The following is a 26,701-nucleotide window of genomic DNA, read 5'->3' as shown; positions in this document are numbered from 1 at the left end:
TGTCAGGGTTTCCCAATCCTCCCCGCCCCCGCACTGTGGTCCCCTCCCTCCTTGGTCCCCCTCTTCTCTCCCAAACTTATCCAAGCCCTCATTCGACTTCTGGGTTCACCAATAGCCCGAGGAAGTCCTAAAGACCCTTGGCGTGGACAGAGGGGGCCACGAGGCTGAGTCTCGACTCCTCAGCTAGATGGGAAGCCAGCCGGTGGTAGTCCCTGCTCAGGGTCCCCATGGGGTGATGGGAAATAAGAGCCGAGGAAGACTCGGTGAGAGCTCGGACATGGGTGGATTGAAAAGGAAAAGCCACTCGCGGCATCTGGTTGAATGGTTGGGTGAGGAGTGGACGACTCCCTGGTGCTGGGCTGACCTGGAAAAAGGTGTTGCTCTCTTTGCCATTGGCCGTGAAGGTCATGAGGCCAGTGGCCAGGTCCACCAGGCAGCCGATGACCATGTCTGTGTGGCTAATGCGTCCTTGCTGTCCGGGACTCACGAAGTCCCCGCCCCACACCATGTAGCAGTTGCTGCGCTTCATACTAACCGGGACAAAGGAGAGGGAGTAAGTAGTCGCCACCCTGAGCCCCAGCCCGAGCGCTCCAAGATTCCCCCCCCAGACCTTGAACCAAGAAGACCAAGAATCCAGGACCAGCCTTAAGACAGCGAACTAAGTTACCCGGAACTCTGCAGCCTTCCAAATCTAGAAGCTGGCTCTAGAAAGAATCCCAGAGCCCCTAAACCTTCAGTCACACCCCAGCCCCAGAGGCATGCCCCCTCTACGTAAAACCACCGAGTCCGGAGAGACCCGAGGTGACTTAGCAAACTCAAGGGACCTCCGTGGTCATCTAGGTCACCCCTTCATCTCAGGCTGTCAACAAGCATTTAGGAAGCACCTACTACGTGCCAGGAACTGTACTGAGCACCAAGAATATAAAAGAAAGGCAAAAACACAATCGCTGCTATATAAATGGAAATTTTGAACCTTGGACTACATCCCCCAGAAGTCCCTTAGTGTTTCCCAATATTCCTTTTAATCTCTCCTGCACCTTCCCGTTTGCGCGCTCACGTTATTGTTTTATGGGTTCTGTAGCTCCTCCCTCTTCCTCTCTTCTTCATGAGCGCTGCTGAAGTTAGTTTAGTGCCTTTTCACTCTAGTTTTTTATGTTAGTTTATTATTAATAAAAACTTTACAAAATATGATATTTAGTTCTTGTATATTAATTTTCCTCTTTACACTGCCCTCAAGGAGCTTCTGTTCTAACAGGGAAAGAAGTGAGGAATTATGTATAGCAAGACATTTTCATTGGAAGTGGAAGGTAATCTTTGGGGCCAGGAAAGGCCAGTTTTGAGTTGAGACTTGAAGGAAGCCAAGAAAGCCAGGAGGCAGAGGGGAAGAGGGAGAGTGCCCCAGGCTTGGGGGGCAGCCAGGAAGATGCCCGCTCAGAGGCAGGAGATGGTATGTTGAGTTTGGGGAACAACAAAATAGCCAGTGTCACTGGATCATAGCGTGTATGGAGGGGAGTAAGAAGAATGAAAGAAGACTGGGAAAGTAAGAAGAGGTCAAGTTGTGAAGGGATTGGAAAGGCAAAGAGAGCATTTTTCTATTTGAACCTGGAGGCAATAGGGAGCTACTGCAGCTTATAGAGCAGGGGGTGACATTGTCATTCTTGCACTCTAGAGAAATCACTTTACAGCTGAATAGAGGAGAGACTGGAGGAAGGGGAGACTCGAGGCAGGGAAATCCTCTAGCAGATACTGCAATAGTCCAGGTATGACATGATGAGGGTCTACAGAAAAGGGTCGTGAAGAAATAACAAGAATGGAAGAATGGGAATGAGGAGTGAGGGATGATGTGGAAGTTGCAAGCTTGAATGCCTTCTCCAGGGAAGCTGCTAAGAGGGGATGGTTTGAAGGACTAGAGATAATGACTGAGTTGATGCCTACCAGATATCCAGTTTGAAATGACCAAAAGGCACTTGGTGATGCAGGACTGCAGTTTAGGGGAGAGAGAGAGAGAGGTTGGGGCTTGGAGCTAGAGATCTTGGAGCCATCTGCTTAGAGCTGATCATTAAACCCATGGTAGCTGATGAAACCACTAACCAGAGAAGTACAAGGGGAGAAGAGCAGAGGTCCCAGGAAAGAGCCCCCAGGGATACCCACAAGGCAGTGGGCAAGACTTGGATGAAGGTCAGGTAGAGAATGAAGAAACCCAGGGCCTTGGAGGTGAAATGACATTGCCATGGTCACAAAGTTTGTATGTGAGTGAGAGGATTGGCAACAGAGAATGCCAGGGCTGGGAGGGGCCTTGGAAATCATCCAGTCCAATAGTTCTGATTTAAATCAAGAGAACCAAAGACGAGAAAAGAGGAATGACTTGTGGCAGTGATACAATTCAATCGAACCTTATTAACTGCTCCCCTCTATGGGTCTTCCATCAAAGCCTCGCTCAGGAAGCCTTCCTTGATGCCCAGGATTGTTACTAATCTCTTTTCTCTCACACTTTCCTTTCAACTGTTCTGATTTGTGTCTCTTCATATTTCATGCCCTTAGGAGAATATAAACTTCATGAAGACAGGGACAGTTGCTCTTTTCTGTCTGCATCCCTAATGCAGTGCCTGGCACATAGTAGGTGCTTAATAAATGTTTATTGGATTGGGATGAAGACTCCAGACAGGGCATATGAGGAGATTTTCCCTGCTCTTAAGGCAGGGATGCAAGAATGGGACCACGTAGGGAAAGAACAAAGAATTAAAGAATTCCTAAAAGTTTCCCAGACAGTAAGAAAGCATGGACTTAGTGCTTGTTGGGGACTGCTTGCCTAAGTGACTGGAAGTCCTTGAAGGTCTGTGTCTGTATTCCTGGCTTCTCCGACAATATCTGAAGTTCAAGGATGAGCCTATTAAGTGTCCAGAGTCCTTTGCACATAGTAGGTGCTTAACCATCATTTATTCAATTCAGATGTTCATAGGTTTCAAGCTGAAAGGAACCTGAATGATCATTGAGGCCAATTCCCTTATTTTACAGATAAGAAACCAGAGGCCTATTCCCCTGTGATTCTAGACCAGTGATGGGCCACCTTTTGAGCTTGGTGTGTCAAAATTTGCCAAAAAACAAGCATAACTCGCTGGTGTGTCACTTTGAGAAAAAAACCATAATTTTGTGATATTTATGGTTTAAATAACAAAAATGTATCATTGTAATATATAAATGTATTTAATAAGCCAAAGTAGATAAATTAATATAGGCAGAATTGGCATCTAGAGTGCACAGAGTGTCTACACTACCCTACAGCAAATATTTCATCCTCGGCGTGTGGCCTCATACTTCTCTGCATGTGGCTGCGTGTCATTGAAAATGGCTGTCATAGGTTTGCCATCACCCTTCTAGACTCTTCCACTGAGATACACTCCTTTGATCCTTTCATTTTATAGGTGGATAAACTGAGGTACAAAGCAGTTAAGTGACTTTTCTAAAGTCATCCAGCAAATCAGTAAGAACAGTTGTCAGAGTTCCTTTTTCAAAGCTCGTGGCTTTCCCCACCGTCTGAGGCTGCCTGCCCTCCCTTCCCCAAGCCCTTTGGCTCCCTAATGCCCAGCCCTCCGAGAGTCGAGCCCTCCGGGATCCTGACCTGTTGTGTACATTGCCTCGCTCATCCCCCATGGTCACCGTCACAGCCCGGACTTTGGTGAGGTCAAAATTCATGTCATGTTGGTGGTAGTCTGGGGTGACCCAGCCCACCCACACAGAGCTGGGCTCCTGGCCCGCGAACACTCGGACTGAATAGTAGTACTAGGAAAAAGAAAGAGAGGCATAGAATGGGGTGAGTCTGGGGCAGGGACCTCGGGGAAGAACAGAGGGAACCCTCTGAGCCCTCCGGCCCTCAACCAGCACCTGGGAATGCTGGGAGAACGAGAGGATCTTGACAGAACCATCTTATTAAGAAACTATATTCTGGGGGGCAGCTGGGTGGCTCAGTGGATGGAGGGCCAGACCTAGAGACGGGAGGTCCTGGGTTCAAATCCGGCCTCAGACACTTCCCAGCTGTGTGACCCTGGGCAAGTCACTTGACCCCCACGGCCCACCCGTGCCACTCTTCTGCCTTGGAGTCAATACATAGTATTGCCTCCAAGATGGAAGGTGAGGGTTTTTATGAAAAAATTAAAAAATAAAATAAAAATAAATAAATAAAAGGGTTCTAAAAAAGAAAAGAAACTAGATTCTGGGGTCTCTGTTGAGGTGTGTGAGGACTTTTCCGAAGGGCCCCACCTTCTCCCCTAACATACCGTGGTGGTGTTGAGGATAATCTCGGGGTCATCCCTATTGTCAGCCGGCACCACATCCCGAGGGAGTCGGGGCAAAGCAGGTGTGGCGGGTGCCTGCGTCATCATGGCTGCCTTCTTGGCCTTGAACAAGAACCTGGGGGGTTTGAGGGGGATGGGGAGAGAAGATGACAGAAGAGCCCCATCCTTAGAGGCCACGTTTTCTTATTTCTGGGTTTCTGACATCATGGTATCTGCTCCCTCTTCCCCCTGTACCCCGAAAAATGACCCCCTGAGTCATTGAGGGAAGAGGCTCCAGGGCTGCCTCATCCAAACCTGAATGTTGAGAGCCCCTTGAAATAGTGGAGGACCCTTTGGGGTGTGCCAGGTTGGGCACTGGGGGTTCTACTGATTAGACCTAATCCTTTTGAGGTGCTAAAATGCAATCTTAAGATCATAGGATCCAATTGTGTAACCCTGGAAAATTTTTCTTAATTAATTGATAAAAAAAAAAAGATCATAGGATCTGGAGGGGCCTTGGAGACCATCCTGCCCACCCCTCTCATTTGCTAGGTGAGGCTCCACAGCTAGGAAGGGGCAGGGCTAGCACTGGAACCCGAATCTGCCATATCCAGATACCACGTTGCCTCCCTTTGGGTGGAGATCCACGTGCTCCAGGCCGGGGCCTGCTCCACTCACCCCCTCTTCTTGCTCTTCTCGGTGGCAGCATCCTTCTCATTCTCAGCCCGGGCCGGGGTCCCTCCCGTCGCCTCAGCCCCCGTCGGGGAAGGTGCCCCCGCCGCCCCGTCTTTGGTGGCTCCCCCCGGCCCCTCCTTGTTTCCCTCAGCCTCGCCCTGGCGCCCCGCCGAACGCTGCAGCTGCTCGTAGTCAGGGTCGGGCTCGGCCGCCCGGACCTCGTCGTCCCCGGGGGGCTGGGGGCCCGGCGGGGCCAGAGGGGTGGCCCCTGGCGTGCAGCGGAAATGCTGGTAGAACTGGACAGGCAGGCTCAGTCTCAGAAACATCATCTCCACCAGGCTGTTCTGGGAGCCCCACGTGCGATGGGTCAGGCGCAGGCAGGGAGGGGTGTCCACGGTGCCGTCCACTCGGGTCACCTGCGGGAATGGTTCTTCCTTAGCTCATTTTCCAGATGAGGAGACGGAGGGCGCCCAGGTGAAATGCCTTGCTCAGGGTCACACAGATGGTAAGGGGCTGAGGCCGGATTGGAACTCGAGTCCTGCTGACTCCAGGCTCCCACCTCCCAGGGCAGTGCACCCCACATTGGTAGCAGAGCCGTAGAGGAGCCCCGAAGGATCGTGCCAGTGGCAGGGAGGCAGGAGGGCAGCCGGGGGAGCTCTAGAGGGCCAGAGGAAGCCTCACCTCATAGTGGGGGTGGTCAGGAGGCATGGGTTCAAACTGGGGCAGGCTCTTGCTGAACCAGGTGGTGACGGGCCGCTGCATATTGATGGCGAAAGGTTCGAAGCCCTCCTGGAGTCCACAGATGGTGAAGAAGCGAAGAGATCCCACGTCCTGGCCTAAATTTAGGCGTCCCACCTGGCCCAGACCCAGGCTGCAGACAGGGAGGAACCCTGGATGGGAGGGAGGGTGAGAGGGCCATAGGCTGGGTGAGCAGACGAGCAGCAGCACAGGAGGATAAGAAAAGCTTCCACGTCCCTGAGGCTGTTGGGTTTACAAAACCCTCTCTTTGGTCAAATAACAAGAAGAACAAGAGCAGCAACGACTGCTATTGACATAGAGCTTTAACCCTTGTAAAGCACTTTTGGAATATTAGCCCATGGTATAGGATACCTGAGAGGTTGGTACTTATTATCCCCAGTTTACAGATGGGGAAACTGAGGCAGAGAGTAGGTGAGTGACTCGTGACACACAGCTCATAAGTATTCGAGGTGAGATTTTAATCTAGAGCCAAGTGTTTCCTACTGTTGCCTCAAGGGAGACTCGAGAGCTCTGGGGCCGAGGGGAGGCCCGAGGAAGGGCTAAGATGGGCATCCTCACCATCTCCGATCTCAATATCCTTGAAGGCCGTCTCTGAGCCGGAGTCGGACATAAGCACTTCTCCATTGAGTGTGAAGAGGATGTTGTTCTCCGTGAGGTCAATCATGCATCCGACCACGTCTCCTGGTTGCCAGGGTCGCCCGAACGGTTCACTGCCCATGTGCCAGCGCTGCCCCTACAGAAATGCAGAGAGAGGGATCCTCGTGGGTAAGAGAGAGCATCTCAGGGACACAAAGAACAGAGGAGCAGAGAGACAGACGGGAAAACACAAAGAAAACATGGTAGTTTTCAGGAACGGAAGAGCGAAGAGGATACTCAGCGGCATCTTCATTCCCCGGCATCGCCCTGGGTTCTTCCTCTCCTTTGGGTGTCTGCCAGTATTCTTTTTTTAATTTATTTTTTATTTCATATTATTTTATTAAACCCTCACCTTCCCTCTTGGAGTCAATACTGTGTATTGGTTCCAAGGCAGAAGAGCCGTAAGGGCTAGGCAATGGGGGTGAAGTGACTTGCCCAGGGTCACACAGCTGGGAAGTGTCTGAGGCCAGATTTGAACCCAGGACCTCCAGTCTCTCAATCCATTGAGCTACCCAGCTGCCCCCTCTGCCAGTATTCTTGTCTTTGGAAAAAATTTGGATAGATGTATGCATGGATTATGTATGGATAGAAGGAGAGATGGATGGATGGATGGATGGATGGATGGATGGATGGATGGGTGGATGGACAAGTAGATGACTGAATCAAGAGACCAAAGGGTACAAAGGTGAAGAGCTTAGATATGTGAATGATTGATCAAATGAATGAAAATTCAGAAGAATGAATGAACGAATCCATAGAGAGGTGGGTGAATAAATAATAAGATGGGCAGATGCAGGCCCAGAGATGGGAGGTCCTGGGTTCAAATCTGAATCCAGATTTTGCCTAGCCTTTATTGTTCTTCTGCCTTGGAACCAATACACGGTACTGACTCTAAGAAAGAATAAGTGTTTAAAAAATAAAGAGGGACGGAGAGGTGGATGAATGAATCAGTGAAGGGACATAGATGAATAAGTCGATACAAATATCAATAAATAGAAGGGTGGCTGAAGGGATGAATAGTCATAGATGAAGAGAGAAAAAGTGCCCTTTGGGGCTTTTTGTGACTCATTTTCCTCTAGGTGAGGCATCAGGGTTCATTTTGAAAGTAGACGTCTGTGGTCAGCACTGAGATGAGTGGGAGGAAGGAAGGGAGAAGTGTCGGGCGATGGGCCCTGATAGTTTCTAGGCAGAAGGGTGGGGAAGAAGAGAGATTTCTCCTTGGGAGAACAAGTCAGATGGACTGGAGGTCCATCCAGGGGGAAGGCCAAGGACATTGCGGAGCTCCAGCAAGCCTGGGGAGAGGCCTCTCCCTCGAGGAAATGTAGGTGGCTCGGGTACGGGGAGCTGAGTTTAGGGGAAGGGGATGGGGCGAGGTGGGCAGGAGCTACTCACTCGGTGGCCGTTGAAGACGTAAGCCAAATCATCGGCTCCCAACTCCACATCCGGCCTCAGCTCTGGCCGGGCCCAGCCTACGCGCATCTCTCCGGTGGTGACAGCCTCAAACTCAAAATACCAGCGGCCGCTCTGAACTGCGTATGTGCGTTCTGCCCGGAAGATGCGCACTCGGTCCCCCTTTGCTTGGTTCTCCACTTGGCCTGGATGCAGGGAACACCAAGGAAGGGGGTGGGTGAGAATGGACCCAATAGTGCAGGAACATAATCGGGACGAATCAGATAAAGGGGAAAGAGGTTTCCAAGGATTTTGGTGAGGAGGGGAGTCAAAGGGTCATCACGAGGCGAGAAGAGAGAGATGAAGGGATAGAAAAAGAAGCGGCAAGGGAAAGGAGAGAGAAGAAGGCATCAGGAAAATGGAAGAAAGATAAAAAGACAGAAAAAACTGAATCAAAGACCAAAAGAAAGAGGGAGAAAGAGACGGACGAGAGACAGAGAGAGGGAGGGAAAAAGAAAGGGAGTGAGGGGGGACGGAAGGAAAGAAGAGAGATGGAAGGAGAAAGAGATACAGAGTCAGGTAGGGGAGGGGAGAAAAGAGGAGAGAAAAGGAGAGAAAGATGGATCCTCTCTGGATTGGTAAAAAACTAGGCCCCTGGATCCTAAAGGCGAATGAGGGGTCAAAGAGCTTGGATTGGGGTCACTCACTGGACTCTTGGTCAGGTGGCTCGATGTTGTAGCCATAACCCAAGAGGGTGCGCACGGCTTGGCAGAGGCTGTCTCGGTTGCTACGCTTGGTGGCTTCATCCAGGAGGCGGTAGGGGACAAGGCGGGGATTCCTCCGGGCAGGGATGTCTTGGACAGCACTGTAGCTCCAGCCTTGACCCACACGGTCTCTTGCCCACACATTGTGCCCATTCTCAGCCAACCGATCGACAAGCGTCGTCTGTGCTGGTGTTAACCGCACGTGGCTTAGGTCCAACGGAGCTGGCTTATACCGATTACTCATCATGTACCTGTGGATGCCCCAGAGCACTGACCTCTAAACTCTGACCTTCTGGCCCCCCTCATCTCTGATCCTGTTACCCAGAATGACATAATTATAAGGGAGTTGGGAGGCTTTTTAGAATGATCCAGACATAAGCAAGTATCTCCTCCTGAACATCCCTGACAAGTGATCTCAGCTTAACCCATTCCACTTTGGGATGGATCCAAGGGTCAGTCAATAAGCATTGTGAGGAAGCCTTTTCTGATATTAAGTCCATACCTGCCTTGAAGCAATCCCCCCCCCCCCCGCCTTAACTCCCCATCCTAGGGCCAAACAGAACAAGTCCAGGAGACAGATAGCACTTCAGATACCTGAATACAGCTCTCACGTGACCCCCACCCCTCCAGGCTAAAGATCCCCAGTCCCTTGAATTGATCTTCATAGGTCATATGGTCACTGGTTCTCTTTCCCTCCTGGTTACCGTCCTCTGGACACACTCATTTTTCAATGCCCTTAAAAATGTGCTGCCCAGAATAAAATATCAGACTCTAGATCAGTGATTCCCAAAGTGGGCGCCACCGCCCCCTGGCGGGTGCTGCATCGATCCAGGGAGGCGGTGATGGCCACGGGTGCATTTATCTTTCCTATTAATTGCTATTAAAATTTTTAAAAATTTAATTTCCAGGGGCAGCTGGGTAGCTCAGTGGATTGAGAGCCAGGCCTAGAGATGGGAGCTCCTAGGTTCAAATCCAGCCTCAGACACTTCCCAGCTGTGTGACCCTGGGCAAGTCACTTGACCCCCATTGCCTACCCTTACCACTCTTCCACCTATGAGTCAATGCACAGAAGTTAAGGGTTTAAAATAAAAAAAATAATAATTTAAAAAAAAATTAATTTTCAGGGGGCTAAGTAATGTTTTTTTCTGGAAAGGGGGCGGTAGGCCAAAAAAGTTTGGGAACCACTGGACTAGATGAATCTGGTGGTCCAGCCAGGGCCAAGGACAGAGTCGCTCTCACCTGTCCCTTGGTCTTGGTCTCCCTGAATGTGATGGCTTAAGGTAGTAATGACGTTTCTGAATGTCAACAGTGGCTGATAATTTGGCTGATGATATTGAGGTTAGAGCCCACTAACACCCCGTAGGCCTAGTCATGCCTCACCAACCTATCTCTACCTGTGCAGCTGAGTTTGGGGGCCCAGAAGGTAGACTTTATATTTTGCCTTTACATTTTATCTCTGTAGATCTAGTCCCCCATTCTTGTCTACTAAGACATTTGTAGACCCTTGAGCCTCTAAAACCTTCCCCCCTTGACCCTGTGATCCCTTGTCTTGGACCTCAACCCTCTCACCCACTCTATGCCCCATCCCCGATACTTCACTCCAGGCTTCTCCAAACTCACGTCTTGGGGAGTTTTGTCTTCTTGAGGTTCTCCTCAGCCTTCTCATCAGCCATGCCTACATGGCATCCCAAAGCCAGGAGGGTCCTACAGAGGGAGCAGGGGTCAGCCACTAAGCCCACCCCCCAAACCCACACCTTTCTCCACTCTACCTTATCCCAAGATCTCTCTTAAGTTCTGTCTGAACCACTATCTGCTGCCACCTTTGTCTCAATCTCTGTTTTCCTGTCTCCTCATTACTCTGTGACAGTCTCTTTCTTTCCCTTCTCCCTTCTCTTTCTGTTCTTCTCCTACTTTGCTCTACCTTTCTCCCTCACAGCCCATTTCTTGTTCTTTCCATCGACCTTAGATCACAGATTGTCTCTATTTCCCTTTTTATCTATGCATCCTCCCCACTCCCAAGTCTGTACTTTTCCTGACCTCTTCCTCTTTCTCTTAGCATCCATGCCTTTATCCCCAACTCCAGGCTCCTTACTTGAGTGTCTCCCCTGACATCTGTAGATTGTAGTTTCTCTCAGGCTCTGGAAGGTTGTGAAAGTCCACTAGGCATGGGTGAAGCCTTTTGTTATCATCTCTTACCTGTTTTGAGGAAGGGAATGTCATTGGGGCAGTTAGAAGTCACTTCTAGATTCTAGTCAGGGCATATCCCAGACTTCATCTTTCCTTCCCTTCATTCCCATGTCCGTTGAGACATCTTTCCCTCTACGATGGAAAAATCCTCCCTTCTCCCAGGGCCAGTTTAAACATCTCAATCCCACTGGAGTCAGTCTTCTCACCGGGCCATAGGTCCATCCTTGCTCAATGCGAGTCAGGGCCCAGAGCTCATGGATGTTTTCTGCCAACTTCTCTCGGATCCGTTCCAGGTGAGGTGGCAAAACAATCTTTGGGAGAGTAATGGCCATGTAAGTCACTGGCCTCCCAGTGGTGTGATCCTTTCCCCGCCCATTTCTTCTTGATTTCCCTAGGACCTTTCTTCTTTCTCTTAGGAGACCAGCTCCCTTTGCTCCTATCTAACTCTTAAACAGTAGTTATGGAACCTCACTGTTCAAAAACAGAGCCCCCCACCCCTATTCATTTCCCCCTTCTTAACCACTCTAAGATCAACAGGGATTTATTTGAAGTTTTTGATTTCCTCTTCTGTTAACATGGGTGATTTATAGTTTTGTAAATGTTCATCCATTTCACTTAGATTGTCATTTGTTGGCATATAATTGGGTAAAATAACTCCTAATAATTACTTTAATTTCATCTTCATTGATGGTGAATTTACTCTTTTTTGTTTTTGATACCAGTAATTTGGTATTCTTTCATTTTTTAAGTTAAATTAACCTGTGGTTTGTTTTATTGATTTTTCCTCCTCATAAAACCAGTTCCTACTTTTCTTTATTAGTTTAATGGTCTTTTTACTTTCAATTTTATTTATTTCTCCTTTGATTTTCAGGATTTCCATTTTGGTATTTATTTGGAGATTTAAAAAATCTATTCTTTTTCTAGTTTTTTTTATAAGTCATATGCCCAATTCACTGATCTGCTCTTTCTTTCTTTTATTGGTATATGCATTTAGAGGTAAAATTTTCCCCCTCATACTTCTTTGGCTGTATCCCACAAATTTTGGTATGCTTCCTCATTGTTGTCATTCTTATTAATTAAATTATCAATTTTCCTCCTATGGTTTGTTCTTTGACCCACTCATTCTTTAGGTTTAGGTTATTTAGTTTCCAATTAGCTTTAAATTTATGTTTCCACATCTCTTTACTGAATGCAATTTTTATTGCATTTTTGTTTGAAAAGGGTACATTGAATATTTCTGCTTTTCTGCATTTTGTTGTGAGGTTTATATACTCTAATACATGGCAGATTTTTGTGAAGGTGCTATATACAGCTGGGTAAGAAGCATACTCCTTTCTATTCCCATTCAATTTTGTCCAGAGCTCTGTCATATCTAACTTTTATAAAATTCTATCCAGTTTCTTTCTTATTTGTCTTATGGCTAGGTTTGTCTAGCTCTGAGAGGGGGAAGTTGAGGCCCCATGATCAGTGGAGATTTCTAATTATCTTTGTCTCCAACAAGAAAAGATCAACTGACAGGGTGTGGAAAAAAAGACCATAAAACATAGTCTGGAACAAGCCTTAGAGAAGATCAAGTCTTACCCCTTTCTTTATTTTATAGAGGAGAATAGTAAGACCCCAAGAGATCACCAAAAGATCGTAAGAGCCCTCCAGACTCCAAAGGACCTAACCTTAGGATCTTTGATTCCTAACCTAGTGCTGTTTCTACAATTCCCTTCATTGGCAGGGGAAGGGACGAGTTCCTAAGAGTGTCCAATTCTTCCTTTCTTCACATATGTGGGGAATGTATGTATTATAAGATCAGAGGTTTAGAGCTAGGAGGGAACACGGAGGTTATCTGTCCAAGCTCTCTTATTTTAAACATCAGAAAATAGAGTTCCATGGAGGTTAAATGATTTGCTCAAGGCACAGCCCACAAGATCCTAGCCCCACCCTCCCAAATTTCTTAGGTCTTCATTCATTTCTTCTTTTACTCCATCTACCTGGTGACCCTTTCCCACAATTCAGTTGAATTCAATAATATTTATTTAAAAACCATTACCTTTTGTCTTACTATTAATTCAGAAACAGAAGTGGCAAAGGCTGGGCAATCAGGGTTAAGTGACTTGCTCAGGGTCACATAGCCAGGAAGTGTCTGAGGTCAGATTTGAGCCCAAATCCTCCTGGCTCCAGACCCGATGCTCTATTCACTGTGATATCTCACTTGCCTCTACAAATCAATTTGATGAGTACTAATTAAAGGACCTACCATATGCCAAGGCACCATGCTAGATGATGGGGCTACAAAGACAAAAAATGAAGCACTCCTGCCCTCAGCAAGCTTCTATTCTACTGGGATATTATTTGGATGCTGTTCATATGTGAGGCCAGACAATTTCTCTAGGCTTCTCCTTGCTATTTTCTGCCTCACCTGTCCTACTGCCCCTGCAATTTACCTGCACAGTGTCCACAGGGCAGGGCACAAAATCAGTGTGGGACAGGCAACAGGTAGGTCCTACGAGGTGAGGCCCATGGGGTCCTTCCCGACGGTATTCCTTAATGGGCTCTAGCCGAAGACGCTCTCGAGGGAGTAGGGCCTCATGGCATGGGGCATATCCCGGTGGTGGGAGGAATTTGAACTCTCCATGGCGACCACCAAGGAGAAACCGGACCCTGTGTCAGAGAAAGAGAGAGAAAGGGGACATAGGCATCATAGGGAACCGCTGAAAGAAGTGTCTAAAGTGAGAGAGTCATGGACAGGAAGGGGATTTAGGGGTGGGGGGTATGGAAAGGGATCCTGGAGGATAACAGAGCTCCCATTTCCCATCCTTGAATGTTTACAAAGTCTTTTTTTCCTCAAAGAAATACTGGATAGTAGGAATATTCTTTATTATTATTATTCATTATATTATACATATAATATATATACTGATATATATTATTATTTTTTATACTTTTATTTTATACAGGAAGAAACTTAGGCCTAGGAAAAGTGACTTTTTCATCACATGGATAACTGATGTCAGAGCTAGAATTTGAACCCAGGTCTAGTGACTCCAAGGACTAAGACTCTTCCCTTCTGTCTCATGAAGTGGTGAGGGAATAGAAATGGTGCTCTTATAATTTCTTTTTTTCTTCTCTCCCTTCCCCCCTCTCCTTCCTTCCTTCCTTCCTTCCTTCCTTCCTTCCTTCCTTCCTTCCTTCCTTCCTTCCTTCCTTCCTTCCTTCCTTCCTTCCTCTGTTTCTCTCTCTCTTTCTCTTCTGTTTTAGAATTGATACTAAGTGTTGGTTCTAAGGCAGAAGAACACTAAGGGCTAGGCAATTAGAGTTAAGTGACTTGCCCAGAGTCACCCAGTTTGAAAGTCTCTGAGGCCAGATTTGAAGCCAGGATCTTTTGTCTCTGGGCCTGGCTCTCTACCCACTGAGCCACCTAGTTGCCCCTTGCTTATAACTTCACCACTTGCTCTAAAGAGACCCAAGAAAGGGCCTTCACTCTGCTTCTTTGCAGAGGAGGGGGACTCTGGAGTGGAACAAAGCACATTACATCAGGGTTGGAAGGGGAAGAAGAAAGGGAAATTGACAGCAATGGGAGAGAAGGAGGTGATGGAGCAGAAGCAGGGAGAGCAATCTTCTTACCGAATACCAGCAGAGAAGCTGACCACAGGGAAGAAGAGCCCATCTAAGTTGAAGGCCTCAAAGACCCCTTGCACAGGGCAGCCATTAATTCGGAATGAGATGGATGGGACACTCAGGTCCAGGCAGCAGCTAACCACATCCTCAGCAGCCAAGAGATGCTGGCCTGGGGAGGCCACTGGCCGAGCCACCCGCCCTACAATAAAGGGGTGTGGAGGTCACAGCACTGGCATGGGGCAGTGGGGTCCCCATGTGATATGGGGCTCAGAGACTCTAAGAAATAGGACTTGGAAGTTTCCCCATGGTTCAGAATCTGGGGAGATCAGGGACCCCAGAATACATGAAAGTCAGGGACAAATGATTCTAGGCATTGTAGACCAAAGGTCGGAAATCCCAGGAAAAAGGATTGAGAAACTGGGGATCCTCTATATTTAAGGGTCTAGGTAATTATGTTTAGAAGTTAAGAGCCAAAAGAAGAAGAAGAAGAAGAAGAAGAAGAAAGAAATTAAGAGTCAGTCAGTGGGCCTTAAAAGGTCTTAGAAATTAGGATCAGAAAGGAGCAATTTTAGGACATTAGGGCTCAGAGCCTGGAATCTCCCTACTGTCAAGGCTCTAGAAAATAGGTCGGGGCTCCCAAGGGTCAGTGTACTGAGAGTCAGGGTAATGTACCAGACCAGAGGTGCAGTCCATCAAATCCATAGGAGTAGAGGTCATCCCCAACACCATTGCCGCCCCAGCCTTCCCCACCTCCAGGGTAGGGGCTGTAACCCTCAGTGAGGGCCCAGCCCACCCTCAGGTGTGTAGATTGGGCAGTCAGGAAGGGTTCCACAGAGTCCACCATGACTTCAAAGTACCACTTCCCATATTGCGTGGTCCCCTCGGCCCGGCCCACGAAGATATTGGGACGTATGCTGAGGAGAGAGGTGTACAGAATGAGACACAGAACAAAGCCGATACAAAGAACTGATAGAGGCAGGAGAGACATAGAGACAGACAATGGAAGCAGGAGAGATCTAAAGGGAGGGTGACATAGGAATGAAACAGGAAGGGAGGAAGACACGGGCAAGAGATAAAGGAAAGAAAGAGATGCTGATCCAGAGACATAAGGAACACCCATTTCTATGGAAAACATTAGAAAGCACAGGAATAAAAGGGTCTTTCCTTAAAATAATAAGTATTTATTTAAAACCATTAGCAAGTATCATCTGCAATGGGGATAAGTTAGAAGCCTTCCCAATAAGATCAGGGGTGAAGCAAGGATGCCCATTACCACCATTGCTATTTGATATTGTACTAGAACTACTAGCTTTAGCATTTAGAGAAGAAAAACGAATTGAAGAAATTAAAGCAGGCAGTGAGGAGACTAAACTATCATTCTTTGCAGATGATATGATGTGTATATACTTAGAGAATCCTAGAGAATCAACTAAAAAACTAGTTGAAATAATTAACAATTTTAGTAAAGTCACAGGATACAAAATTAACCCACATAAATCATCAGCATTTCTATGAATCTCCCAAAATACTCAGTAGCAAGAGCGAGAAAAAGAAACTCCAGTTGGAGTCACTCTAGATAATATAAAATACTTGGAAATCGATTTGCTAAGACAAATGCAGGAATTATATAAACATAATTTCAAAATTCTTTCCCCATAAATAAAGTTAGATCTAAACAACTGGAAAAACATGAATTGCTCATGGGTAGGCTGTGCTAATATAATAAAAATGACAATCTTACCTAAATTGGCTTATTTATTTAGTACCATACCAATCAAACTACAAAAAACTATTTTATAGAACTAGAAAAAATAATAAAGTTCTTTTGGAAGAACAAAAGATCAAGAATATCAAGGGAATTAATGGAAAAAAAGTGAAGGATGTTGGTCTAGCAGTATCAGATCATAAACTGTACTATAAAGCAGTGATCATTACACAATATGGTACTGGCTAAGAGATAGAAGGGTGTATCAATGGAATTACATAAGTGGTGATATTTTAAGTAAATTAGGGAAACATAGAACAGTTTACCTGACAGATCTATGGAGAAGGGAAGAATTTATGAACAAACAAGAGATAGAGAACATTACAAGATGCAAAATGAATAATTTTGAGTATACTAAATTAAAAAGGTTTTGTACAAGCAAACCCAAGGTAATCAATATTTAGAAGGAAAACAACAAACTTGGGGGGGGGATTTTATAACATATTTCTCTGATAAAGGTGTCATTTCTCAAATATATAAAGAACTAAGTCAATTTTATAAAAATGCAAATCATTTCCCAAATGACAACTGGTCAAAGGAATAGCCAGTTCTCAGACGAAGAAATCAAAGCTTTCGATAATCATATAAAAAATGTTCTAAATCCCTCTTGAATAGAGAAATGCAAAATAAAACAACTCTGAAGTACCACCTCACATCTATCATATTGGCCAATACAACAGTAAAGGAAAGTAATAAGTATTAAAGGGGGTGTGGCAAAATTGGGACACTAAGACATTGCTGGTGGAGTGAAATGATCCAACCATTCTGGAGGGCAATTTGGAATTATGCCCAAAGGGTTTTAAAAGAATGCATGCCCTTTGATCCAGTAATACCAGTACTGCATCTGAATCCCAAAGAGATTTTTTTTAAATGGGAAAGGACCTGCTCGTACAAAAATATTTATAGCTGCTCTTTTTGTGCAAAAAATTGGAAAATGAATGGATGTCCACCAATTGGGGAATGGTTGGACAAATTGTGGTTTATGATGAGGATGGAATACTATTGTGCTGCAAGGAATGATGAACAGGATAACTTCATAAAGAGCTGGAAACACCTACATCAACTGATGCAGAGTGAAATAAGCAGAACCAGGAGAACATTACACACAGCTACAGCAATACTACAGAATGACCAAATCTGATAGATTTTGCTACTAACAGCAATATAATGATCCAGAACAATTTTGAGGGACTTATGAAAAAGAATGCCATCCACCTCCAGAGAAGGAACTGCTGGAGTAGGAATGCAGATGAAAGTGTATGATTTATCACTTATTTATTTGGGTATATGATTGGGGTTTTGGTTTTATAAGATTATTCATTCACAAAAAATGAATATGGGAGTAAAATAAAAGACATAAGGAAAGAGGGAAACAACAGAGACACAAAGTATAAAGGAAAAGAACAAAAGCAGGAATGTACAGGGCCAGAAACGGAGGAGAGACATGGAGGAAAGTAGACATAAAGAAGAGATACAAGGCACTGGGGAAATTAAAGGGAAAGAGGAGGAGAAAGAGGCACAAGAGGGAGAAACAGAAGGAGAGAGAACCAGGGGACATAAGAGGAAGAGATAAAGGAGAGAGAGATGAGAGAAGAGACAGTTGTACGTATCAAGGGACATGAAGGAAATAGAGAAGAGAGAGGAAAGGGAGATGGAGAGAGGATTGAAGATAGGGTGATAATGGGAGTATTGGGAACCTTGGGTGTTAGTCTGGATTTGGAGTACACAGGGATTAGGTTTAGTGGGTATTGGGGGAGGACTCTCAGTGACCCTGGTGACACTGGGGCCAGAGCTAGGGGGTCGGGGTCAGGCTCAGACCTGGTGACATAATTAATGAGGTTGGTCTGCAGTAGCAGCTCACGCCCTGGAAGGAGATTCTCAGTGATCAGAACCTGGTTGGATCGGACAGCGACGCCATTACATACACAGAGAGAGCACAGTACATCCAGAACCTGGTCAAGGAAGGTCAAGAGTTAGAGGTTAGAATATAGGACCCAAAATCAGGATCTAGGGAGGGGAACAGGTTCAGAGATCCCAGGATGGGAATGAATCAGATCTTAGTTTGGGAAGAAGGGTAAGAGGCTGGAGGAAGAGAGGTAAGGATGTGAGAGGTCAGAGTTGGAGGTTGGAGCACAGACCTTGTGGTTCCGTCCATGCTTGTCCAACAGGGAAATGATGGATTTGATGTGATTCTCCTGAATGATGTTAAGTACTTCTGGACTCTCGATCAGTACGCAATAAAGGACCTCCAGGATTCCTGAAGTGATGGCAGGCAAGACATGGGCTCCAGCATTGGCTGTCACTGACTCTCCAGCTCTCCCTCCCTTTGCCTTTATCTCATTTCAGGATTCCCTCTGCTTATCTTTATTCCCATCTTTAATTCTCCTACTTGCTAGCTATGGCCTTGGGCAAGTTATCTATCCTCTCTGGAGGACCTCAGTTTACCCATCTAGAAAATGAAGGGACTGGACTAGCTGGTCTCTTTAAGCCCATTCCAGCTCTTGAATTCTTCATTTTGGTCTCCCTCTATGACTTTGTCTTTTCTTCTGTATCTCTCTGGGGCTCTCCCTTCTGGGCTTCCCCAAGTGTCTGTCTCTGCCTCACTATGGGTCTCATGCTTAAAGCTGACCCTCCCCCCTGTCAATTTCCCCAGGGCTCCCCATACCTGAAGAGGCCTCCAGCCGATCCAACTTGCTGACAAGCCAGTCAAGATTGTGGGAGAAGAGGGCACAGTTGGTACGGTTACCCCGAATCAGAGAGGCTGAGGATGAAGAAAGTGGATGGAGAGAGTCAAAGGGGGGAATGGTCCAAAATCAGACGCATCTCTGATGCCACATGGGACCAAGAGATCTTGGATACCCCACTCCTTAGAGGACAGGGTCTTGGAGTGAGGGTCTGAGGTAGAAGAGGGAAACTGAGGGGGGCTGAGAAACAAAGCACATAGGACAATGTGACTTCAAGTGTCCAGAGTTCTGAAAGACAGGGGCTTCGGGGGGGTGCTTCTTACCCAAAAGCTCATACAGTAAGTTCACGATCTCTTTCCAAGACTCAGCTGCTTCCTCTCCTGCATACTCAGCAAAGTGGGCAGCCGTGGAATAGACATTGAGACGGTCGATACAGTTCAGAACCAAAGTCAGCATTCCCTGGAAGGGTTGTGGGTGGAAGGTAGAGTGGGGCTACCAAAAGCATCCCTAGTCCTCTTTCCTCTGCCTACCTTCCCTTCCTCTCCTCCTCACTCATTCCCAAGATGTACAGTTAGAAAAGAGTTGGAAGAAAATCAAATCCACCCCTATTTTAGAGAAAGGATACCTGAGGAGGAAAGAGCTTGCTCAAGAGACCACAGCAAATGAGGGAGAAAGATGGGATTCGAACTGAGGTCTCTTGGCTCCCCATGGCTCTTCTGAGGGGGCTGGACTCAAAGATCCTCTATTTCTGTCTCAAACTCAATCTGTCTAAACTAGAACTCATCATCTTTGTCCCAAATGCAGCCTTCCTCCAAACTTCCCTGTTTCTGATGACGCACCAAGGCTGGCTTTCCATTCTCTCCGGCTCACAGCCTCAGAGTCATCCTCATTCTCTCTCCCAGCTCACATCCAATCAGCCACCAATCTTGTTAGGTCCACCTCCATGTTTCTGCCATCTGTCCCCTTCTCTCCACTCAGCCCAGGTCCTCATTACCTCTCATTTAGCCTAGTAATAGTCTCCTAATTGGCCTCCCAGCCTCCAGTCTTTCCTCCATCCATCTGCCACAAGAGCCTTCCTGCAACCCGAGGCTGGCCATTCCATCCCTTCACTCAAACATTCCTAGTGGCTGCCTTTTGCTTCTGGGTTACAAGGCTAAGGAGCGCCACCCTGACAGCCCTCTCTTGTCTGGCCCCCACTGATGCTATGTCTCTCCTTTCCTTCTCATCTCCCGTCTCCCTGTCTTTGCAGAAGCCGTGGCTCCAGAGTCTCCCTCCTCACCTCTGCCTCTTAGAGGCTTTGTTCAAGGCTCAGTCCAGGCATCATCTTCCTAGAGGAAGTCTTTCCCGATCCACGTCCCCACCTCAATTGTCCGTGAACTCTCCTGCCTCAATTTACCTTAGGTTTACTCTGATGTGGATCTATCATATCCCTCCACTGAAAAGTAACTTTCCCAAGAGCAGAACCTATTCCAAATGTACAATCTCAGTGCCTAGCAAGTTTTTGTTGTTGCGTCTTACTCTTCCAGATCCCATTGGGGGTTTTCTTGGCAAGGACACTAGAGTGGCTTGCCATTTCCTTTTCCAGTTCGTTTTACAAATGAAGAAACAAATAGGGTTAAGTGACTTGCCCAGGGTCACACAGCTAATATGTGTTTGAGGGCAGATTTGTCCTCGGGTCTTCCTTACTCCTGTGGTGATCTATCCATCAGGCTGCCTACAGCAGAGGTTAAGGGCACTGGTCAAAACAGCCAGAGGCCAGGAGTCATTTGGTGAGATTACAAGGTCATAAACTGGAATGATTTCTTTTGTCAAGGATGAACTTGGATAAATCCCTTCCTTCTCTCTAGGCTTCGAGCCCTCATCTGTAATATGGGTCTAGATCATCTCTGAGGTCCCTTCCAGCTCTAAATCCTAAGAATTTAAAGTAGGCAGCTAGCTGATGCAGTGGATAGAGAACCCAGTTAGAAGTGGGGAAGATCTGAGTTCAAATCCAAGCTCAGACACTAACTGCCTGTGGGACCCTGGGCAAGCCACTTGAACTTTGTCTGTTTCGATTTCCTCATTTGTAAAATAGAGACAATAATAGCATCTACTTCACAGTTATTATGAGAATCAAATGAGATAATGTCTGTAAAGCGCTTAGTATGGTGCTGGGCACACAGTAGGTGCTATATAAATGTTAGCTATTATTCTTATTCTACCAAATGTAGCCAATCTGAATGAAGCCGTTTCCCCTGCTGGTGCAGCTGCTCAGTCACAGTCCCTTTCTCTCTTGGTACCCTTTGCCTAGACTCTGTACCCTTCAGAACAGAATGTACCCTCATAAAGAGGCCCACAGATGGACCACCCCCGCCCCATGCCCACACCTCCTCCTGGAAGAGGCTTTGGCGGTTCCGGAGACTCCGGAGTTTGCTCTGCTTTTCCTCATGCTGCAGCTCCTCCGAGGGGGGTTCAAAGTAGCCAATCAGGTCCTGCAGGCTCAGGATGACCCCTTCGATGGGCAGTGCCACACCCGCTGCTGCAGCCCCCTTGGGCTTCCCGCTTAGGCTGTCCAGACCTCTGAAGCATGGGATAGGGGCAAGTGGGTGGGAGAAGCAGGAATCCAAGAGGCTAGCACCAAGGGTCATGGTCAGAGGCATGCTGGGTCAGCGCTGCTGGAGTGACAGAGCTGGACAGGTGGCAGGGCCAGGGCCATTGTCAGGAGAGTGATGGATCAGAGGTCACAGTACAGACATTTGAGGGTGGGTTCACAGATCGAAGGCCCGGGGTCGAGATCAGAGAGCCGAGATGAGGGGCCTGAGATCTGAGGTCAGCGGCCAAGAGTTGGGGGAGGAAGAGCAGAGGCCAGGAGGCCGTGGGGTGGGGAGGCTGGGACCAGGGGGGCTCACTTGATGAACTGGTTGTACAGCCCAGCTGTGCTGTAAATCATCCGGGCTGCCTGGGACTCTTCCAGCTGGCACCGAGTGAGGGACAGGGCATCATCCATGTGGCCTTCCTGGTGCAGCATGGCCTGGAGGGGAGGGGAGATGCAGACGGAGGGTGGTGAGGTCAGAGCCGGAAGGCTCCGCGCCCCATCCCAGCCCTTCTCACTGCTGTCTGCCATTTCTTTCCCCACTTTGTCTTTCTGTGGCAATCTGTGTCTTCTCTGTCTCTCCCTCTCTGCCTCGTTAGCTTTCTGTCTCTCTTCCTTTTACACACAGGATTCTTGGCCAGCGCCATCCCAAGAGAGGCTACTGCCTCCAGACCAAGGGTTAAGACGCACTTTACCAGCGTCGTCTCGCTTGGAACTCAGGGCCAACCTTCGGCCGGGCGCTGCGGCACGATCCCCATTTCGCAGATGACTAAAGCGAGCCTCGCAGAGGTTAAGGGACATGCCCTTGGTCACACGTGGAGCAAAGCCAGAGCTCCTCCAGGCATCTTCCCTTCCTGCCTCTGGCTTCCTCTCTCCCATTCTCTACTGCGGCACGTTCTAGCCTCTCTCCCCAAAGCCTCTCTGAGGGATTTACCTTCCTCTTCATCAGGCCCAGGCGCAGGGCCTTGGGATCGGGGGCCGCATAGGTGAGCCAGAGGCCGGAAGCCACATGTTGGACGAAGCACAGCGACTCCCCATACTTGATCTCGGGGGGGCCCATCCCTTCCACGTCCCGCTTTGGGGCTGTGTCCAGTTTCTCCTGTTGTAGGGGATGGAGGAAAGGGAAAGAGGGGGTCAGGATCTCTCTGAGGAGGAGGACGGATATGGGGGGGGGCTCGGAGTGTGGGCCTGCTTGGGTTATTCCAAGGGGTTCAGCTTGGGGATTCCTGTGGTCTTGTTCTATGATCAGATCAAAGCTGACTTCACCCTGCCCCTTCATTCTACCGACAGAGGAGGTGTGATCTAGGGAGACACAGGCACTCACAAGCCAGATTTGAACCCAGGACTCCTTAACTCCCACTGCTTCTATGAAGGGCTCGGCCAGAGGGCAGAGAATTCCAGGATATCAAAGCTAGCAGGGGCCTTGGAGACCATCCAGCCACCCCCACCCTTATTCCACAGACGAGGAAACAGAGGCTGGGAGAGAGCAAGGGCCTTGCTCCAGGTGAGACGTTGAGCCGGAGGATTTGCATGCAGGGCGATCCCTGGGGGAACTTGGGCTCAGAAGGCTTCAGCGAGGGTCTTCGTGTGGGTGGCTTATGGGAAAAGGAAGAAGTCTCGCAGCCCTGGTACCTTGGATACTCGGAAACAGAAAGCAGTGGCCTTGGTGGGGGCCTTGGCGGCATCCACCACCATCAGGCCTTGGTCCTCTGTCAGCGCCAAGTACCGGCCCGTCGTTACATGCCGTACCCGGAGGGGCTGGCCCCAGCGCAGGTGGCTTCCGCTCCAGCTGAGGGGCAGACGGGAGGACGGGGAGGCAGGAGCGGTGTCAGATTCAGAGGCTCCTCCATCCCCTCTCTACAGTTCACCCAGGACCCCCTATTCCCCAGATCCCCGTCCACCCAAGCCGGCTCAGCCCCCCCTTACCTTATCCTCAGGGGTTCCAGCCTCCACAGGGATCGGGCATGGGTGCACACTGCACCCCCTTCATAGTGAACCAGCCTAACGGGAAGGGAAGAGCACCAGAGGGTATCCCAAACCCTATTAGCCCGAGGCCCTGCCATTCAGCCCCCCATCCCCTTCCTGTACTCAAGATCTTTAGTCCACAGAAACCCCAATTATGTACCTCTACCATGTGGGCCTCAGGTCCCATCACAATATCAGAACCCTTCTGATCTCGTGCCCCCAGCCCGAGATCAGAGCCCTCTGGCACTTGGGTCGCCCTCTGGCACTTGGGTTGCCATCGCTACCCTCTCTCCTAGGGGATCCAAGTCTCCCCACCTTTGGAGACGGGGCCTCCGAAGCGCCTGGATGCCCAAGCACCTCAGTCTGGTCCTGCCTGACCCCATCCCCTAACACCCGGGGCTTCCAAGCCCCCTACCCCACCCCATCGTGGCCAGACCTGCGCTGGTCATCGCTGTCAGCCGAAGAGATGGTCAGACACTCATCCATGTGGCCGTGGAACAGCCGAAGGACGTGGCCGCCAGTCACATACCCTGTGGGGAGAGAACGGATCACTCGTTCCGGGAACAGTGGGCAGCCGTCTCAGGTCTGAGCCTTTCTGGCTGGTGCCGGGGAGTCTCAGGGGTTCCCCTACCTTCTTCACATTCAGAACAGATGGGGTTCATGTTCCAAAGGGTTTGCATGAAAGAGGCGTCAGCCTGGAGCTCCCCACTGGCTGTGGACAGGTGCTGGAAGGGAGGCAGAAGACAGAGGTCACTGCACTGGGGTCAAGGGTCAAGGGTCAAGGGTAAGGGCTCAAGAAATCTGGCAAGCTGAAGAGGCTGGATAACCAGGGCTCAGGGAACCCGGCTGAATTCCCAGGCGGCCAGGAAAGGTCCGAAAAGATGGGATGGAGACGGGAGAGCCCTGGAAAGGGATGGAACCAGGAGGGGGAAAGCACCCATTTGTATTTGGCTCTCCAAGTAGCAGCCCCCCGAGGCTCCCAGCCTCTCACCAGGTAGCGCTCAGAAGAGACACTGACAAGGATGAGGTCGTCCCCAACGCGGACCTTCTCCCCTTCGGACCGCTGCTTGGAGGCTGGATGCATGGTCCACCAGCAGGCCTCCCCTGGAGGAGATGGGGAGGCGTCAGACTGACCAGCCCTCTGGGGCTCTCCCCCAGCCTCGCTGCTCTTCTCCAGGGTCTTCTCCAGGGTCTCCCGCCCTTCCTTGCCCACTGCCCACCTCCCCCACCAGCCCCTGCCCTTCAGGGTCCTCCCAGGATCCTCTGCTCCTGCCGGGCTCTTTCCAGCTCCCCTCCCAGACCTGTGGCATCTTCTTGCAGGCCCACATCGAAGGCGAGTTTGTCAGTCATGGAGCGGGATGTTGTGAGGCAGCTTAGGTACTGCGAGAGAGATAATAGGGGGGAGTCAGCCCTTTGGGGAGCCTTCCCTCAAGCCCTCCCCCTTCTTCCCTCCATAACCCCCCACTCCCGGCCCTCGTAACTTACCATTCGGCTATGGGCATGCCGGAGTAAGATGGCGTGGCCGTAGAGAAGGGTCCGGTGTCCCCCGCCCTGAGATGACTGAGGGTGGGGAGGGAAAAGGGTGGACCTCTGTGAGCATGCAGGGCTCCCCTGCACCCCAGTTTAGAACCCGCCTTCCTCTCCCAGTCCATCCTCTCCTTGCCCTCCGAACCATCATCCCTCCACCCCAGAGAGGAGGAACTTCTAGGAGGAACGTGTGGGGAGAGCTGGCCCTTGGGTCCAAGCCTGGGGGATGGAAAAGGCTCCTTCTGCCCGGCCGGGTGTCCAGCAGCCTGCTCGCCCCACTGGTGCGACTCTGGAGGGTATCCTGCCTCCTGGCGGGGTCCAGGCTCCAATTCCTGCATGGCCCACCCCCTCCACCCCCTCCCACTTGGAGCACGACCCCGGCTTTATTCCCAGTGAAGGCAGAACACAAGCAAACATGTGTACACACACGCGGACACATGTCCTCCTCCTGTGCCCGCAGCTCTGCCTCATTCTCACGGGCTGAGGAGGAGGTGGCAGTGGGGGGCGACGGATACGTTATAACGTCATGCCTCATTATAACATCACGGACAAGTCATGCCTGGCCCCTCCCAGAGGCCACGTGAGTGGATCCCACGGACCCCCTGGTCATCACACGGACCAGCTGCTGAGGACTGATGCCTGGCATAGGCCATGTGACCGGGCCAGATCCAGAGCCAAAACTAGGAACCATCCACAGCCTCCAGGACGAGAATTCCCAATCAGAGAGAGAAGGGAAGAAAGTCTGGGGCTGGGGAGGTTCTGCCCTTGGGGGGGGGGTCTAGTCCCTGCCCCAGATGGGAGCTTCCTCTTTGAACTAATCATTCTCATTAAATAGATACTTTGTTCTAGGCTGTCTATGCTGAGGAAGGCTGCAAATGCTCTCTAAAGTCATAATCTACGTTTGGCACCCTGCGGCAAAGCCCCGTCGCTCTCCCCTAGTTGCAGCTCTGGTCGTAGCCCACATCACAAGGATCGTGTAATAAGGACGAGAACATATGACCCCCTTGTTATGACACGGGCCACGTGACTGGGGTCCTTATCACCCATCCAGAAGAGTCTAAGGCTACTGAACTCCCTGTCCACCCTGCTCCATGCCCCTCCCCCAGGCCCATGCGGTGGAGGATGGGGAGATCCCAAGGCAGGAGGAGGACTCTCAAGGAATAGGATCAGGGAAGAGTAGAAGTGGATGGAGAGGAGAGGGAGGCCATTGGAGCACAAAATGACCGCCCCTCCACCATCTCTTTGGCTTCCTGGTCCCAGGGGGACAATGGGGATTCAGGTGGAGGGAAGCATGCTGTGATGGCCCCATTGAGGCCCTGAGATTATGGGCCACAAACCTAGGGAGTGGGGATAGGCTGGGATGGGCTACACCCACAGGCGGGACATACCCACTTATCCAAATTGAGGGTCTGTAGGGTGGGAGGGTGGGGTAGAAAAGAAGCAGAGGAAATGGTGAGACCTGGGCAGAATGATGAGACTTCCTGCCCTTCCCTAAACTCCACTTGGAGAAAGCTGGACAAAGGATGGAGGTGGTAGAAATGTAGAGTAGCCCACAAACCCCTCCCAGCCATCACCTCAGCTCCCAACCCCATCCTGTGGCCTTCCCTGGATCCCATCCTAACCAGCTAGCTCCCAACGTCTCTCCCAATCCCACACTCTTGTCCTGCTGCCTCCCAAAGGCATTCTAACTCCCCATGTCCCCTCGTCTCCCTGATAAGTTCCCCCCACGATTTCTCTGACCCCCTCCTCATCTCCTTTCACTATGAAGCCCTGTGACCTCCCTTCTGGTCTCTGTCCCTCTTAGCTTCCCCATGATTTTTATTCCCAAGATCACAGAAGCAGGATTATCCAGCAGCTCAGCTAAAGAAAAGAGCTAAGGTCCTTAATGGACCACAAGC

General features: G+C 49.3%; 1 protein-coding gene across 2 annotated transcripts in view; it reads right to left on the bottom strand.

Annotated features, from left to right (window-relative positions):
* The window catches only part of RYR1 (ryanodine receptor 1), a 97,528-nt gene that overhangs the window by 65,262 nt on the left and 5,565 nt on the right, over window positions 1-26,701 (bottom strand). For both annotated transcript variants that reach the window (XM_044667388.1, XM_044667389.1), the window contains exons 4-31: window positions 24,762-24,836; window positions 24,578-24,656; window positions 24,268-24,380; window positions 23,908-24,001; window positions 23,713-23,806; window positions 23,238-23,312; window positions 22,944-23,100; window positions 22,246-22,410; window positions 21,628-21,749; window positions 21,106-21,298; window positions 19,063-19,198; window positions 18,721-18,816; window positions 18,194-18,312; window positions 17,874-18,007; window positions 14,963-15,204; window positions 14,297-14,489; window positions 13,117-13,333; window positions 10,888-10,992; window positions 10,587-10,690; window positions 10,115-10,198; window positions 8,438-8,745; window positions 7,734-7,936; window positions 6,264-6,438; window positions 5,628-5,836; window positions 4,950-5,362; window positions 4,275-4,407; window positions 3,620-3,780; window positions 365-530 (exon numbers count right to left, since the gene is read on the bottom strand). In XM_044667388.1, coding sequence (XP_044523323.1) covers window positions 365-530; window positions 3,620-3,780; window positions 4,275-4,407; window positions 4,950-5,362; window positions 5,628-5,836; window positions 6,264-6,438; window positions 7,734-7,936; window positions 8,438-8,745; window positions 10,115-10,198; window positions 10,587-10,690; window positions 10,888-10,992; window positions 13,117-13,333; window positions 14,297-14,489; window positions 14,963-15,204; window positions 17,874-18,007; window positions 18,194-18,312; window positions 18,721-18,816; window positions 19,063-19,198; window positions 21,106-21,298; window positions 21,628-21,749; window positions 22,246-22,410; window positions 22,944-23,100; window positions 23,238-23,312; window positions 23,713-23,806; window positions 23,908-24,001; window positions 24,268-24,380; window positions 24,578-24,656; window positions 24,762-24,836 — 4,365 coding nt within the window. The remainder of the gene's footprint in view (window positions 1-364; window positions 531-3,619; window positions 3,781-4,274; window positions 4,408-4,949; window positions 5,363-5,627; window positions 5,837-6,263; window positions 6,439-7,733; window positions 7,937-8,437; window positions 8,746-10,114; window positions 10,199-10,586; window positions 10,691-10,887; window positions 10,993-13,116; window positions 13,334-14,296; window positions 14,490-14,962; window positions 15,205-17,873; window positions 18,008-18,193; window positions 18,313-18,720; window positions 18,817-19,062; window positions 19,199-21,105; window positions 21,299-21,627; window positions 21,750-22,245; window positions 22,411-22,943; window positions 23,101-23,237; window positions 23,313-23,712; window positions 23,807-23,907; window positions 24,002-24,267; window positions 24,381-24,577; window positions 24,657-24,761; window positions 24,837-26,701) is intronic.

Source organism: Gracilinanus agilis, chromosome 3 (assembly GCF_016433145.1).
Source record: "Gracilinanus agilis isolate LMUSP501 chromosome 3, AgileGrace, whole genome shotgun sequence".
Classification (NCBI taxonomy): domain Eukaryota; kingdom Metazoa; phylum Chordata; class Mammalia; order Didelphimorphia; family Didelphidae; genus Gracilinanus; species Gracilinanus agilis.
This window is presented reverse-complemented; position numbering and strand designations above follow the sequence as displayed.